The sequence below is a fragment of the Perca fluviatilis genome, chromosome 24 (assembly GCF_010015445.1).
Source record: "Perca fluviatilis chromosome 24, GENO_Pfluv_1.0, whole genome shotgun sequence".
NCBI classification, from domain to species: domain Eukaryota; kingdom Metazoa; phylum Chordata; class Actinopteri; order Perciformes; family Percidae; genus Perca; species Perca fluviatilis.
In genome coordinates, this window is record NC_053135.1 from 13362590 (window position 1) to 13380076 (window position 17487).

General features: G+C 39.1%; 1 protein-coding gene across 23 annotated transcripts in view; it reads left to right on the top strand.

The window, feature by feature from the left end:
* Positions 1-17487, top strand: part of dmd (dystrophin) — a 470394-nt gene that overhangs the window by 146379 nt on the left and 306528 nt on the right. For all 23 annotated transcript variants that reach the window (XM_039793561.1, XM_039793552.1, XM_039793539.1 and 20 more), the window contains exons 3-5: positions 5253-5345; positions 10887-10967; positions 13812-13904. In XM_039793561.1, coding sequence (XP_039649495.1) covers positions 5253-5345; positions 10887-10967; positions 13812-13904 — 267 coding nt within the window. The remainder of the gene's footprint in view (positions 1-5252; positions 5346-10886; positions 10968-13811; positions 13905-17487) is intronic.

Sequence of the window (17487 nt, forward strand, 5' to 3'; positions counted from 1 at the left end):
ACAGGGGCTTGACAAACTTGTAACGATCTTTGTATAAGTCAGTTCTTGCCCGCTCCTTTTTCTTATGCTATTTTCTGAGATTTTCAGCTCCGTCACAGTGTTGTTACCTGCTGTTTTACTTAAGCCTGGAGGGCGTTAATTCCCTCCTCTGTGGCTTTCCTCCATTGTTTCTTTTGCTGCCGTCTCTCTTTCACTAGCCTCGCTATTTCTTTCTGTCTTCTTGACACCAGCTGGATTGATGGGTCTTTCCTGTTTCCCTTCTGCTTGACTCCAAATATTTCTGCGCTTTAGGTGTATTTGATGTCTCCCATTTTCTCCAGCTACCTTTCAGCTGGTCCCTTCAGGGTTTCTAGTAGTTGAACAAAGTCTGTATCTGAAGTTTTCCATTCCTCTTTCATGCAGGATTTGGGCCACAATATCCTTTGCCCCTTGAGCTTCCGTTTTCCTGCTGATTGCGTTTGGGTGGGTTCTGGGCTCATAGATGTTACAATGTGTGTGCTTAGTAGATTTTCACTTGTGTTAGGGGTGCTGATACCCTGTGGACTGTGGTGGGTATCCTGCTACTGGGCTTTACTTGACTTTTCTGACCTGCCTATTAAGAAGTAATGGACAATGCGAGGTCCCTCCAAAAGCTCTCTTAAGCGCTTTTTCCTGCCCTGATGGAGTTGAAGGCCCTTGTCTGAGGTTACCTTTGTTCAACCACAAACGTAGATTTAAAGCATGTGACCAGGTGGAATTTCCAGATTGCCTAGTACAGTACTGCTCTTCTGTTTCATAGTTGTTTCCCTTCCAATTTCTATTATATTATATTAACAAAGAATTGTAGGGCTATGCCTCTCCAGCATCATGCAACAAGTTTTCATCAACACATTGGATGTCCTCTCTTGCCATGCACCTGCATCACCCATAAATACAAATGAATGTGGTGTTTTCACTGCTTCCACCCCCATTACTTTCTGAAAAACAGTAAGTGTGCAGTTTTATTATAGTAAAGTTAGTGTTTTTCACATTTTTATAGCTGTGTATGTAACATCAGACATCTTACCTGGACATATTGGTATCTTTGCTCTTTTAATGTACCTTTCCACTGTTTCTCTCCAATGGTACTGCTTCATTCTTATTTGGTGTTTCTTTATTTACAAAAAAAGGCTTTCTGAGCTTTCCCTATATATACAGTATGTGTTCACTAACGAGTCAAACAAAATTCATGATTCTTCAGTTATAAGTACAGATCAGTTTCAAATTTCAAGTCTGGAGAGCTGCAATTATAGGAACATCAATTCAGCCCAAATAACAACTGAAGAACTGTCTTCATTGTTAGAGTGTACTTGAAATAGGAAGAAGGCCGTCATTAAATGGACAAGAGAGAGACATTTTTAATGGGTGTGTTCATTTGTGTGTATTCTGTTTTCCAGTGATATTCAAATGTGCATATGATTCTTTTTGTGCCTTGGTTCCTGTTCTTTTATCTGTGTTCACCTGTGGTTTCTTCCCTTATCACCTACAACAACACACTGTCCACAACCCATTCAAATAATCCACTCCCAACACACACACACGCACACAAACACACACTGCCCTGGTGAATTGAGAATGACTTAATAACATTGAGTCTCACGGCAATGCCGAGAGGCGTAGGTCGAGGGCAGAGAGGGATGGAAAAAGAGAAAGATAGACAGAGGAAGCAAAATAAGAACATAAGAGAATGAGATGTGAGAGAATGTGTGGGGGAGACTGAGTATAAAATCTTAAGATAAAGGGAGTGAACAGAAATGAAAGGAAAATGTTAGAGAATGTTTCTCACAAGATTGATAACTACATTTCTTCATTATAGAAAAATACTCGCCCCCGCTTTTTTTCATTTTTCTTTCTATATTGTGTTTATTCTTTTTCCTCACAGTTCTGGCTTTTTTCTTTCTGTCTCACTGCCGATGCTAATGTATTTTAGATGCAGGAGTGGAGACTTCTACATGGCAGCCATTGTTGTAAACGTGCATGATTGATGCAGGTAAAGAGATCTCTGCCACAGTAAACAGGACAGTAATAATGCGGGGAACATTTATGATGTCATTTGTACATGATGCTGCTGAATACTGTAAGAAATCTCTAAAAAGACGTGATCGTTTTATTTCTGAGGAGGAAGGAGAGGCTGGGGTCGAATTGAAAGTTAAGCAAAAGGTTTAATAAAACAACACGATGAAAACGACATGACAAAAACAAATGATACACTGCAGCTGACAGCGGACTGAAATGACATGCCTCCTCTTCAGGAATTACATCAATCAGTCATGTGACATGACAAACAATTACACTGTAAAACAGCGGTCTGCGAACATGCTTCCACTGTCGGGTCACAGTTAGCAGTCATGCGATATGACAAAACAAATACACTGTAAACAGCGGAGTTCAACATGCTTCCCCTTGCGGGGTCACAGTTGAAGCGCTGGGATCATCTCAGGATCCGAATTATATTCCTGTCTCTCAGGATAAGGACACACCTCTGAATTTCAGGCCACAGACGGTTGTTTATCATGGTAGTGTCGATTCTACAGAGATATGCATTTCCTTTGTTCTAACCCAGTCTGGCCCCGCAGGGAGTGGCTCCCCAAAAGTTGTTTAAACAATAAGTCTTCTAGAGCATCTACATTCATGCTAAATAACAAACATGACCTAATCAATTCTTTAGAAGCTTGAGAAGGTGTGAGCCAGACAAATGCTGATTAGGCTTAATCAGTATTGAAACATTCCTTCACTCAGTCCCACAAAGTAAAAATTTTTTACCTAAAAGTATATTAAACATAAGCATGGTTTTAACTTTTTTATCTTCAACAATACATGCAGAAGAAAAGATTTACTTACTTATTGTCCTTGCCCCTTCCCTGTCTTTACCAATTCCTCTTACACTTTCTCATAATATATTTTTCGCAATTTTCAAATAATACGATCATGCTGCTCACCATGCTAAATCAAGTGTTGCGGAAAAATTAGTCCAGATTAGCTGATCTCAAATCTGTTATGACACCTCTAATAAACCTTGTGCACGTGAAGGTCATTTGCAATGCAAGATAAATGGAACTAACTGATCAGTCTCAAATTTAGAGCCAAGTCTACTGGTTAATATATCAGTGAGAAAAGATGGTGATGTTTAAGGGTATTCTAGAATTATTGTTAAGTTATTGTTTTAGAGTGGTCTTTTTTGTATATACTGTATGGTTTGGGATTATAGCGCCCAGTTGTGCCTTATATCTGCATACTTTTATTATAAAAATGTCATATGTACTTGAACTGGTAATAGTTAAACAAAATATATTTATTTTAAACAAACTTGATTGTAGTTCCCTGCTATTTGGCTGTTAAAGGGGTGATAGAATGATTATATGGGGTATTTCACACTGTTCCTTAAGGTCTCCTAATAGGACATGTAACATTGGTTGGGCTGAAAATGTCCCAGGTTTATTTTTTTGGCCCTTATTTATCGCTATGTAATGGCTCTCTTGGAAGAAAAGTTGTCGTTCCAAATAGAGCCATTTGGAACGACAACTTTTCTTCCAAATATGGTATGCTCATGAATATTTAGATGAGCTGCGCGCTGATTGGTTGAGGAACCACTCACATATACATTGGAGACGAGACAGCAGCTCATATTTCACACACACACACACACACACACACACACACACACACACAAACACACACAGACAGAGCTGCGCACACACACACACACACACACACACACACACACACACATACACAGACACATTGTCTGTTACATGCCCGGACATGCATGGGCCAAAATGCAAAGTTTCAACACTTTCATTACAACTAGTGTTGTTGTAACGTTACCCTTGGGACATTAAAAAAACTCCACCAAAGAATCACAACTCACCTTGTAGCTAGTAAGCGCGGGGAGCGGAGAGTGAACCCCTTCAAGTCCTCTGCCAGTGCCTCTGCGGTGCTGTGTTAGATCCACAACTCCCGCTCCATTGTCCGATATAATCGCTCTAAACACTTTTCTCTGGGTCAGTAGGCTATTCCGTTGTGGGGCTACAGTCTAGAACACTGCATTTACAACCGTGATTCATTTTCAATATCCTTAATAAACTTCAATAAACTTCCAAACTTTCTTCTTTCTAAAGTACACAGCGCAGCTCGTGTGTAAGATCCTGACAGAGCTCCAGCTCAGCGGGTCTGTGAAGGGGGAGAGGCCGACAGGGAAGGCAGCAAACCCGGCCAGCAGCCGCCACCTGTCCCGGCAGATTGTGAAGCTTGTGAAGTCCGACACTGTCTTACCAAATTTGCAATTAGCCATTGTAAACGGCCCATATTTGAGCTTTACATAGTTGATTTCTCGCAAAAAAAAGTCTTAGAAGTGAATTTAGTGATGGAATAGCAAACGAACAATGTATAACATTTCTGAGATCTGCGTGACCTAGATTCAGAAGACCTGATCTCAGGTCAGTGGTGTAGCCTATGCAAATGTTGGGGCGTGACAAAGACTAGGAGTTGAGGAGTTGACGTCAACTTTTAGCTTTGTTGAGATTCGCCCGTTTTCAGCAGCTGTTTCAAATTTTGAGATTTGCATAGGAAAGAGGTGTCAATGGGTCGTTTTTCAACTATGACAAGGTAAAATCGGTTTTGCATTCTATCACCCCTTTAACCCCTGTGTTGTCCTTCGGGTCCCAGTGACCCGAAGGACAACACAAGGGTTAAGGGAAACAAATAAAATGTTGTTTTTCAAAGATATTTTATATTTACTGAATTGTCTCCTTAATTCCTCCTATTCCCTTTGTGGAAGGCCCAGAGAAGACTATCAATGTATTCAGCCTGCAGTGTTTTCTAATGTGAAGTGAATGCTAGATTGTAAACCAAGATTTACCAGCACTGATGAAGAACAACCTCTTGGGTATTAACTGCTATCTTCACATTAAACACAGGGCTGGTTTGTGCTTACTAAAATATGTCTCTCTACTCCCAACAACTCTGATGTGGTTTCAGCCAATAAGGAGCAAAGTCTCTAGTAGGGGGATTAAACCTTTGACCTTTACATGGAATGAGTGAATTGACCTCATGTTACTGCCTGCAGTTGTTGCTGTTTCTGGTTTTACAGCCATGCAGCCAAATGCTTCTACAGACTTAAATATTGCAGAAATGTAACTTTGTATTAATAATCATGTTGAATCTTTGGACCGTTAAGTATGAATGCACATTATATTTAATTTGAATTGATAATTGTATGTGTATCTGTGTTTTAGACAGGAAAACCACCCGTGGAGGATTTGTTCTCAGATCTGTGCGATGGAAGACGCTTGCTGGAGCTGCTGGAGGGGCTGGCAGGACATGAGCTGGTATGAATACACAAACACAGACACAGAAGCACACTGTATAAGCAGGCACATGTCCATAAATATAGAAACAAACCAGATGCCATACTTCTGCCAGACTTTTAAGAGAGCAACACTTTCTCAATATTGCTCTCTGCCATCAGAAGAGGATAGTGTTAAAAATAGGAGCTAGAGCAGATGGCTCTTAACATGTGCTTAATGGAAACAGAAATGTCTGTCTTATGTCTCATGCTCTATTATTTGGCACATTATTAGATGTTCACAATACAGAGTGGACACCATACCCCTGGTTTTGCCCTGTATAGTGAACAAATTATAAAGTGGATGAATGGGCAAGGATGTTGCCATGGGACACCATATGCTTTGAGAGCTGATCTGGGCTCCAAATAAATAAATTAGCCACCCGGCAGGTTGAAGGCACCACTTGAAAGGAGCGCAAACCCAAGTCATTGTCATTAAGGTAGTGAATGGTACTGTTACAATTAACAGGTCCTTGTCATTAAATATTTGCAAAAGCGTATGCCACTTTAAGGAAATCATAGACTGTGATTCAACTGTGCACCAGGTCTGTTACATTGGCAAAAAGGATATCCTGCGAGTTCCACAGTCGTACAATATTTCACGACATTCGCATGCAGAATTGTTTTACGTCACCGCTGAGAAAGGACAACAATAGTGTTCAGCTTTGGAGACGAAGAGGACATAAAAATAACAAGATAAATACCTCTTCTGAAGAGTCCATCATGTTTTATTTAATCCTCTGTGTCCTCCTTGATTTGATGGGATGGACAAATGGAATATTGGCTGGAAATTGCAGCGTTTTAGCTAGCTCATTTTAGGGGTAACAGGGGAGATTTGGACCCTCCAAAAAGGATAGCAAACAGACAAACAAATAGATTGTGTTGGGTTTTCCATGAAAACCAGAACATCCTTTGCATATAATGTCAATGGCTTCAATGTCAGACTTTCCTCTCATTTTCTAAGCTATCACGATCATTTTTATCTTATTACATTTTTCAAATGATTAAAGAAAATGTTTCAACATAATAGATTAATAAAATTAACAACACTGGGTTGAGGTAATTCAATCTATGCTGTCATCTTGTCCAGCCAATCACGTGACCTCATAGCTTTAGCAAAGCTATTCTTAGAACTTCAAAATAGAAACAGAAGGTTAGCCTAGGGTCAGCACTAACAGAATTCCCAATTGGGTTTTCCCAAAATATTTAGAGCTCAATCGCAAGCACTTACGTTAATTTAAAGGGGCTGTTCTCAAAATACTGAAAAAAAAGTGGGCTGGGATTGCTTTCACATGGCTCTCACACTATGTTGGAAAATGGTACCTACTTGCTTATGCTGGGTTCGCAATATATACTAGGTCTTTCCAACCAGGTGTACTTGTATCCCAGGGGTACTTATGCAGTTGCTAGGAGGTATGTGGAATCAAAAAATTAATATGAAAAAATAGAAATTACACACTAAAAACAACTCCTGGGTTAAAAAGGGACCAACTAATTTCTGGGTTATTTCAACCCAGAAAATTGGGTTATTCTTTTTGACCCAACTTCTGGGTTAAATACTTGACTCAAATGTTGGGTTAAAATAACCCAACACTGTAGTTAATAAAACCCAACTTCTGGGTCAAAAGAACAACCCAATTTTCTGGGTTGAAATAACCCAGAAATTAGTTGGTCCCTTTTTAACCTAGGAGTTGGGTCAAAAATAACTTGGGTTACTATGCCAGTATGCATTATTTCAGAAAATAAAACTTTGTTTTAGGGACTGTCCATCAGGGGCGTCGTATAGGGGGGAAAAGTTAGGACAATTCCAAGGGCCCATGACTGACAGGGGCCCCAAAAAATAGGTAAAAACTATAAATATAAAATTAATGATCTCTTTGTTTTACTTGTTTTTGGAAGTAAATATCCCCATTGACCAAAAAGTAAACATCCATATTGACCGACCACCCCCCTGTATCTGCATGAAATGTTTTGGTCCTGCCTTAGCGCACTCAGCGACGGTGTTTAGTTGCGCCAGAACTACAGTGACCACAATGTTGCCAAGTAACGTTATATCAAAATCTGGTTTTCAAAAAAGGAAAGAGAGAAAAGAGAGGAAAAACAAAGGAAAGGGTATCAAACTGTAACCCAGTTTTTCACCAAGAAAGGTGGGTAGCCTCTAGTCTGTGAGTGGACATTAACCTGTTGGCTTAATGTCCATAGTGAAATAAGCTAGCTAGCTACAGACTAGGCTAGTGTTAGCCTACATTTAATCACCATTTAATAAGTGCAGGGAAACGTTTAGCAAGATATTCATATTCAATCATTGTCCCTGACCCTTTTAGCAGACTTAACAACAGATGAGTCAGCACCCCAGTCTCCCCCTAACTTTGCCCCTCCTTGTCCCAGTGAAGAAGGTGAGCAACATTGTGTTCAATGACATGCCAGTTAGCATCATTGCAGGGAGTCTGTGGGGATTTCCCTGTCTCTTTTGCTCTTTTTACCATTACAAAAAAAGAAAATGAAATATTTGTTAATGACAAAAATTCTAACACATTAATAACAATTATTTTATCACATAATGATCATTATGAAATAAAATAAAAAAAAACAACAACCTACTGTCTGTACTGGATGCTGGACAGTTGGAAACAGTGAGTAGCTTACCTGAGCCTGCATGTAAGATACAGACAATATTAAAATAATCCAGTTTGATACGTTCATTTAGATTGAATTATGGAATGACATCTATAGATACAGACTTTATTATTCCCATAATGATGGACAAGTTATTTGAGAAGCTTGCACACACACACACACACACACACACAAACACACAAACACAAAAAAATCTATCGTATCTAATGTATGTAATCAAGTGGTGGTGATACAGAACTAGGTAATTTGGGTCAATGTTCTGTAGTGTTAGTGTTATCTATTAGTATATGGCAATCTTGCATCAAATAGTGAACTACATATTAGACTTGCATGCAGGGGTTAAATTGGGCCGGGGCTCTCCGGGGCTCAGCCCCAGCACATGAGCCTACTCGTGTCTGGATGTGCCTGCTTGCAGTCTAAATACGTCACAAAAAATATGATGAAAGTGATGCTTTTGAAAACATGATATTTCTGACAATAAATGAAAGATATTTGAAATGGCATGTCTATTTTGTCCCTAATGCCCTGTTGATACTACAACAATGCAAAATATAGACTCTTAACCTTGCAGTTTTGCACATATCATGTAAGACTCTATTTCTCCATTTCTTTGCACAAAACTCTCCAGAAAGTGCCATTTAACGGTTTATTTTTCAATTTTTTTTCTCAGGGGTGCATACCCCCGGACCCCCCTAGGGAGAGCCCCCCCCACATAACAAATTCCAATTTAACCCCTGCTTGCATGCATGTACAAATCACCAGCAGCAAATATTGTGCTGGTACTAGTATTGAACTACAAGCAGCAAGACAGTTGCAAGCCTTTAATTAGAGTTATGTAAAGCTTTTGATGGGACAGTTAGGTCCTAGAGATGTGGTGACAACAGCTGCGCAGAGGGGGCCAAATTAGATTTTTTTGTCATGGGGCCCAAAATTCCTGGCGGGCGCCCCTGCTGTCCAACATTTATTTAAGGGGCCACCGGAGGAGTTTTGGGACTTTTAGTCAAAACAGACCTGCCCCTCCCTTCACCAGAAATACATTTTGGATAGGGTTGGGCATCGAGAACCGATTCCTACTTGGAATCGTTTCAAAAATTATGATTCCATCGGAATCGTTTCTTTATTGGAATCGTTTGGAGGATTTGGTTTCAAATCTGATCGTGGGTTCCAAATTTAACATGTGCAAGTTTCGGTTTCCGTAGCGACCAGGTGCTTGTTGTGTTGCAGCCGTGGAGCACAGTAAGCGGTGCTCTAGTGTGGCTTTATTTTACATTGAAAAAGCCCCGTCAAACTGCAGCCCACCTTTGAATAAAAATAAAACGTTCCTCTTATTTGTGAAATAAGCATGTGATCCGTTTCAATTCCACCGCTCAAAGAATCGGAATTGAGAATCGATACGAACCGGAATCAAAAGGAAGAATCGGAATTGGAATCAGAATCGTTAAAATCTAAATGATGCCCAACCCTAATTTTGGATGACCCTCCAAAATCAATGGGAGAAAAGGGATGATCCTCCCCAACAATGTATTGTACTGGTTTGCGTTTGGCAAAAACATACAGATGGACATTGTTTTGTTTTTTACAGCCATGAAATATGCAACTAAACCTCTGTATTCTCATCTGACGCATCACACTCCTCTGTTGTGGTGTGGTCTCTCAGAGGAGGGGCGGGACATATATCCATGTTTAGAGGGTGTGTCACTTTATTTCTCCTACAAATACTGGTGATACTGTTTTATCATAATGTACACAACACACAAGTGTGATTGTTCATATTATAAACTATGTTGACATGATAATATAATAATGCCATAAAATACACCCCTCCAACAAAAAATACATGATATATACATAGAGAGAGAGAGAGAAAGAGACAACCCTATAACCCAGAACATGGGTTACTCTTTGAAAAATAACCCAGAAACCCAAACAACCCAGGAATTGGGTCAAAATATTAGCCCTATAACCCAGAAAATGGTTACTCTCTGAAAAAATAACCCATAATTTTAACCCAACACAAATAGTTTTTAGTGTGTCTGATTTGACATAAGTTTTTGTTCCACACCACTAACTCTGCTGATCATACATTTGTAGCTCCACGGCAGATAACAGTTCATCCAGCAGGTTAATTGCATTCCTTATTAACACTAGCACTTCTTATTTGGAGTGTGTCCACTTGACTGACTGGTAAATTGTAACCATGCAAAACTCTCACATCACTTCCTTCTATCCAACATGGTATGAATACTGCATTAATCATAACCTTAATGCTAAAATCTTAACTTGAAGAAATGAAAACTGGAAAATAAAAGCCAAGTGCCAAGATGTGTGTGTGTGTGTTTCCTTCCAAGAGCCAGATTAGGAATGAAAATCCTAATCTGGCTCTTGGAAGGAAACACACATACACACACACACACACACACACACACACACACGCACACCTTGTTTTTCTTTTACCCTCCAGCTCTCTTCACCTCCTCCACCTTGTCTGTTTGCTGGAATCCCTCGCTCTCTTCTTTAATTTTATTTTTTTCTTTCTCCTTTTTTTATCTGTTATTGTTTTTCTCTCTTATTCTTTCTCTTTTCACCACCTTTCCTCCCTCTCTTTTCTCCTGTACTTCTATCTCAGGGAGAGACATTATCATATTGTTCTTTGTTGTTCTCCTTGTTGTAATGGCACACACACACACACACACACACACACACACACACACACACACAACACACACACACACATACAAACACACGCTTTTATTGTAACTTGGCTCATGGATGCCCTTAAGCAAGGTCAATTTATGCCTCAATAATCTTCTGTCTGGTTTGTGTCTGTGTGTGTGTGTGTGTGTCTGTGTGTGTGTGTCTGTGTGTGTGTGTGTGTGTGTGTGTGTAGGTGAGGTTGGAGAGGGGATTCACACGCGTTCACTCGCTCAACAATGTCAACCGTGCTCTGCAGATCTTGCAGAAGAACAATGTGAGTATACCAACAAGTCCTGTTCCTAACCCATCGGTGCTTTTCATAAAGTAGCGCCCATAGCGGTGGCAGGAAAAACCACCCATAGGAGCATTTCCGTCCTCATACCTAAACCTAACGGTCACGGTTTTGAACATGTCGTTAACATTGTTGTAAACGGTTGCAATTTGGTTAGGTTAAAGCAACAAAGCGACTTAGTTATATTTAGAAAAAGATTGATGTTTGGGTTAAAATCAATACTGTTGTGACGTTACTTCACTTCTGTGCGTACTTAAAATGTATCCTAATGCCGCTGAGCTCTGCTAGAGGAGCTCTCGATCCCAGAGGGTTAAACAGAGGGGTACAGTATAATAGCCTACTAAGGCATACCAGAGAAGTGTTCAAAATAACCCTTCCTATGGCCTTCCGTTAACATACATGAAAGAAACAATTATTTCCAACTATTTGCCACCGTAGCTAACTGAAAAAGGAATAGGCTAAAGCCAAGGCTTATTTTTGCCTATCCTAGTAGTAGTAGATAACTTTATTGTCCCCGTGGGGCAGTTGGGTTTGCGGCACAATCGCAAGGCACTTTATGACAAGACATCAGACATATGATACAAACAAATAGTTCTTACATCAGACACCGACAGACAAAACATGAAGAATATACATCACACACTACAATACAATATACACCCTTGGGTATGGTCAGACCAGCTGGACGACTATCTTATTCTGACTGATTTAAGGCTTTTATGGCTTGTAATACGAAAGAATTTGGATCTGTTGTTGGTCAGAAGGGGTAGGCAGAAACGATGCATAGATGGCAGTAGTTTAAACTGTGATGCCAGGGTGTGTGTGTAGTCACATACAATGTTATTGGCCTTTCTCACCAGTCTGTCTTTGTAAATGTGTTCAATGCTCGGTAGTGTTACCCCAAGTAACTTGCTGGCAGTTAAGACTGTTTTTCTGATTCTTTTTCTGAGACTCAGTGGCATTTCGGAACCAGCAGATAATACAGCAAGTTAAAACACTTTCAATAAAAGCAGTATAAAACATTTGGAGCATTTTGTAATTGACATTAAAAACAAGCAGTTTCTTTAAAAAGTACATTCTTTGCTGTGTCTTAGTTTGTAAAAGATCAGTCCAAGAGTCCCATTTAAGCTTGTTGTCCAGTACAATGGCAAGGTATTTGTAGTTTGTAACAACCTGAATGGCCCCAACATTGATAAAAGTGTCGGTGGATTGCTGTAACTTTCTAAAATCTATGGACATTTCTTTGGTCTTATTTGTATTTAAAATTAAGTGTGACTTATTGCACCATTCTAAAAAGGAGTCTAAAACTGGCCCATGATCTACATCCCCATCCTGTAGCAGACTCACTAGAGCTGTATATATATCCTATGCCATAATCCCTACAGAATCACCCAGAAATCCAACAAAACTAAATGAAACCAAATACTTGAGTACAATCCTAGTAATACATCATACAATTTACTTTTTATTCAAATTACTTCATAACCTATAATTAATTTAGATTTTCCAGCTTTTTTGAAACTCAACAAAGACATACACATTTTCAACTCATCATTAAATTCATTCCATAATTTAATCCACAAAACTGAAACACATCTATATTTTACATTAGTCCTCGCTTTACCAGTTTCAAAGATCAATTATAATTACCTTCTCTTAATTAAAAAAAATAATTGTTGATTCATAATAACCAGCTTTTGTATTACTCTAATCGTTCTCTTCTGAAATTTAATTATAGGATCTATATTTATATGCATTTCCCCATATTTCTGCACAGTATGACATATATGGCATTACAAGTGAATAATACAATATAGGCGGATATCTCTTACTCAACAAATCCCTTACTTTATAAAAAACAGCAATAGATTTAGATAATTTCCTTTTAATATAATCTATATGTGGCTTCCAACAAAGTTTATAATCTATAATCACTCCTACAAAATGTGTTTCATATACACGCCCTTTTTATCGTGCCTTAAGTGCTTCCTTCTACACGGCTTTCTCACTCTCAAAACAGCCTAATTACGCCTAAATGTTTTTCTCGTGATAACATCTTGTACGTAGGAGATAAACATTTAGATATTATGTCGTACGTAGGAGATAACATCCCATATGTAGGAGATAACATCTTGTACATAGGAGATCAACTTTTTGGTCAACATGGCCCGCACAAAAAAAAAGCCTTCATTTTGCCCTACAGGGCTTCCACAGTAATAATAAATTAGGAATCCACAGATGAATCTGAGGGGTCACTAGAGGATGAAAGAAATAAGAAAACGAAAAAAATAAAAAATAATTTCTTGTTGGAGAAATAGAAAAAAAACAGTCCTTGGTTGAACTGACTTTACACTAAGCCCTGGCCTCTTAGTTACTTTTGTTACTGTCAACCTTTTCTACTCTAGTACGGCGTGTAGTTTACAGTGTTAATGGTGGCAGATTTAGCACTCACCATTCATGGTCATTTTTTTACACAATGGGTATTTCATTTCACACAGAAGTAAACAAAAAGCAGTTTCTTATTTCTAGCTTATGGCCATTGATTTTGTCTGCTAAGATGACTGTCCTAGCAAAATTGTAGCGTAGTGTTAGCTTACTCAGCAAAAAAAACAAAAAAACATTGCTCTTGTATTGCAGGGTAGATAGACTCCTAGATACTCATATAGTAGTACTTGGCATTGATTCAATGGATTGATTGAATCAAACCTGTGTGATTGTTTTTCTAATGCGAACTGCACTAAATCATGTAGTAAACTGATATATTCCTTGAGTCCGGGAGGGAACTGTATTTTGTAAAATAAACCCATCTGTTCATCCCTCCTCTAGGTTGAATTGGTGAATATCGGAGCAGCAGACATCGTTGATGGGAATCACAAACTGATTCTCGGGCTCATCTGGAGCATCATTCTTCACTGGCAGGTGTGTGCGCATGCACGTGTATGTCTTTGTCAGTGTGTGTGAGAATTTGTCAGCATGCTGCTCTCTGAAGGCATTTTTTTTGCAGTTGTATCTAATTTTGGCTGTATTTCAAAAAGCGGTGTCTGTTTGGACTGAATGTATTTTATTTACCTTGACCTTGATGAGTATTTATATGTCTATAATACATTATAAACTTATAATGTGTTATAATCTGCTTATAGCACTGTATGGTTATAGTTAGAAGCAATCATAAACATTCATAATGCTTTTAAACAATAATCACAACACATTATAAAGCATTTAATACTCTTATAAGATCAAGTATCACAATACTTTATATTAATTGATGGTCATTCACTGACATTTTTTGCAAAACAAATTCCTTTGAGTTAAAAAACCATATGACACAGAATAATATTGCTGTATTGTTTGTTTATAATTCAGAAGTATTAAATTCAGAGAGATCACGTGACCGACGACTCGCATGGCTGCTCAAGGCTAAAGCTCCTCACCCAATCTCCGCATTTTCATTGAAAACCAGGTCTATTCTTTTTTATTCCAAGTCAACGGTTTCATTTGTCACCACGGTAACTTAGTGAAATGCCTGCAGGAGCAATAAAGGAGACCCCACTGCAGTTTAACCGAGCAAAGAATTCTGCCAACTCTGCTAACATGGCGACGGCTAGCGAGGTTTGTGATGCCAATGCGGACCTACGTATGGAGGGGGCTATGACCAGGGTCCTGGAAAAGCAACAAAGCAGGCTTCAATCAGCGGTCCGCATCGCGGTGAAGAAGCGTTGGCAGAAATTGACACCTCTCTTCAACACATCAGGACAGGAGAGGCAGGGAACTACAGTAAGAGATTTAATACAGCGACTAGACGAGGCGCAGAAGGACAGCAGACAGATGAGAAACGCGGTGAAAGCCTGCATTGATGATCAGAGGAAATTAGAGTTGAAGTTGGCTGAACTAGAAGACAGATACGAGAAGAAATGCGCATGCGCATCATTGGACTGAAAGAGGCCAGCGAAAAACATGGCCCAGTTGGATTTTTGCAAAAACAGTTGCCAAAATGGATCCCCTCCTTACGGAACGGGGCTACCATCGAAATTGACAGGGCAGGGGGGCAACGACACGCACGCGGATTCTCAGATGTCTGAGATACCAGGACCGTCAGGCAATTAGAGACAGGCACAGCAGGAAGGCCTGATTCATGATTCCAACGCAACGCTGCGCTTTAAGCCTGACTACAGGCGCCAGGAATTTATAGGAGTGCAGCGCAAGCTGCATGCTTAAGGCATCCCAAACTTTCTTATTTATCCGGCAACTCTGAGAGTGAACCATGGAGGGAGAACGCTCACATTCACTGCACCAGAGGAAGCAATTTAAGAAGGAAGAACATAGACGTGGCGCTTATTCAAGAATCACATTTACGTAAAAGGGATGTAAATCGTCTACAAAATAAATATTTCAAAGTTGCTGCTTCATCTAATGACGACACCAAAACCAAGGGCTCCATTGTTTTGTTGTCACGGAGATGCACACTCACCGTAGACAAAAGTAGTAAAGACTCTTCAGGAAGGATATCATTATGTGTACTACGATAAGGAGTAGAAAAATAGCCTTCGTTTCAGAACCGTTAGCCCAGGCCATAAGGCAAAATAAAATATGTAATGTCCAGATTAAATCCAATAACAACTCAAGATCGTTATTTGCAGATGATATTTTGCTGTACATATCTGATCAGATAAAAGCAAGTTCCTTGCAGTGGAAGGTGGTAAAATATGTGGACAATTAATTAAAGGGAAAAATCCCACAAATTTAAAAGTACATTTGAGAAACGCACACAAGGAGGCTAACCTAGCTTACCTTAAAAAGGTAAAGGAGAACGCAAAGCCCCCTTTCCCCAAAACAGAAGCTAACCCCGGTACATGGCGTGGATGTATGGGTACAGGGCCATGCAGCCTGACGGAGACAACTGCAGGATATAGAACACTACAGGAGGGCTACCCAATAGCTGCTGGTTAGTAAATACGCAGGAACACCATAAGCGGGAGGAAGCGTTGGTTAATATGTGTATTAATACTGGGATGTCTACACAACTGTGTGTGTCGATTGACTTCAAAAAGTTCGCAACTTTACTCGAACCAAAGTTCAAAACAGCTGTTCATGTCTGTCTTCTTTAGTATGTTGGCTATTTAGGTTTTTCCCTGGTACACGTCACTTACACATTTTGCACTTACTGTGGCACCTTGTGTAGACTTTTTACATATTTGTGCTCATACTCATATGTGCATTTTATGTACCAGTAGTATTGTTGAATACATTGTGAATACATATTTCTAAAATTGTATGATGTTTTTGTTGAGTTATTATTACACAATACTTTTCTGACCTTTTTGAATCTTGCCCCTGACAATTAACCCATATTACAAAAAAGACTAAAACTAAGCATTTTCAACTAAAACTAAACTAGCAAACCCGCTTTAAAAACTAATTAAAACTAAACTGAATTTGAAAACAAAAAGTCAAAATGAAAAAAAAAGAAAACTAATGAAAAATACAAAACTATAATAACCTTGCTCAGCACTAGCATCTTTGCTAACACAGGGTTCGTATGGGTGCTTGAAATCCTTGAAAAAGCTTGAATTTTGATGTGTTTTCAAGGCTTGAAAAGTGCTTACATTTTGGATAAAATGGTTGAAAATGCTTGAAATTGTAACTGTATTTCTTTCACGACAAATACCTATCTGACTGAATAGTTTGTCTATTAAATGGAGAAATAAAATGTTGGAGAACTTAAAATAAATATGTTTTACATTACATTAGTATTGAATGTCCTTGGCATGTTCATTTGTGGAATATGCAGTGAACATAGCCAAAGTTACATCACAGTAAGTGTAACGTTAACGCAAAGTAAAACCTGCAAACGTTAGCCCAGAAATTGTGTCAGATGGAGTGTTATACAACAATACATGTAGCCTACTGTAAGATACATAATATAGGCTATTTATCAGGCAGGTGCCTGTGCACTGTCAGTCTTCTAGGTTAAAATATAATTACAGGTTGTAGTTGCACTGTCTCAGATTCTGAAAATCACATTATCTGGGAAGCAATATTTGGACATTAATATAATGGAAAGTATTATTCACAGTCAGCCCAAACTTTGTAGGGTGGAAGACAAATGTGTCAATATGACTGAACCATATGACTGACATTAAGGGTAGTATAAATTTTGAGCAAGATCTAAGAGGGTGCAGCAACTGTTTTCCTGGATTTAGTCTGATTTGACACAGAATGACCCAGCTGCATGTCATTTGGCTCAAATCCTCCCATTCAGTGCTACTCTCCATAGCTGTCTTACTGTATGTCATGTTATGAACCATGAAGAGATTAAACATTTTAAAGGTGATAATTCAGGGTTAGTGAAGTGAACCTGTAGAGTTATTTTGTTTGGGGTAATTGTTTTTATTGACTCAGGCAGGTTAGATAGCAAGCAAATGGCTTTTTCCATTACATGGTACCTGCTCGACTTACCTCGCTTCTATTGGCCTTGTTTGGTTTTCCATTACGAAAAAAAGTC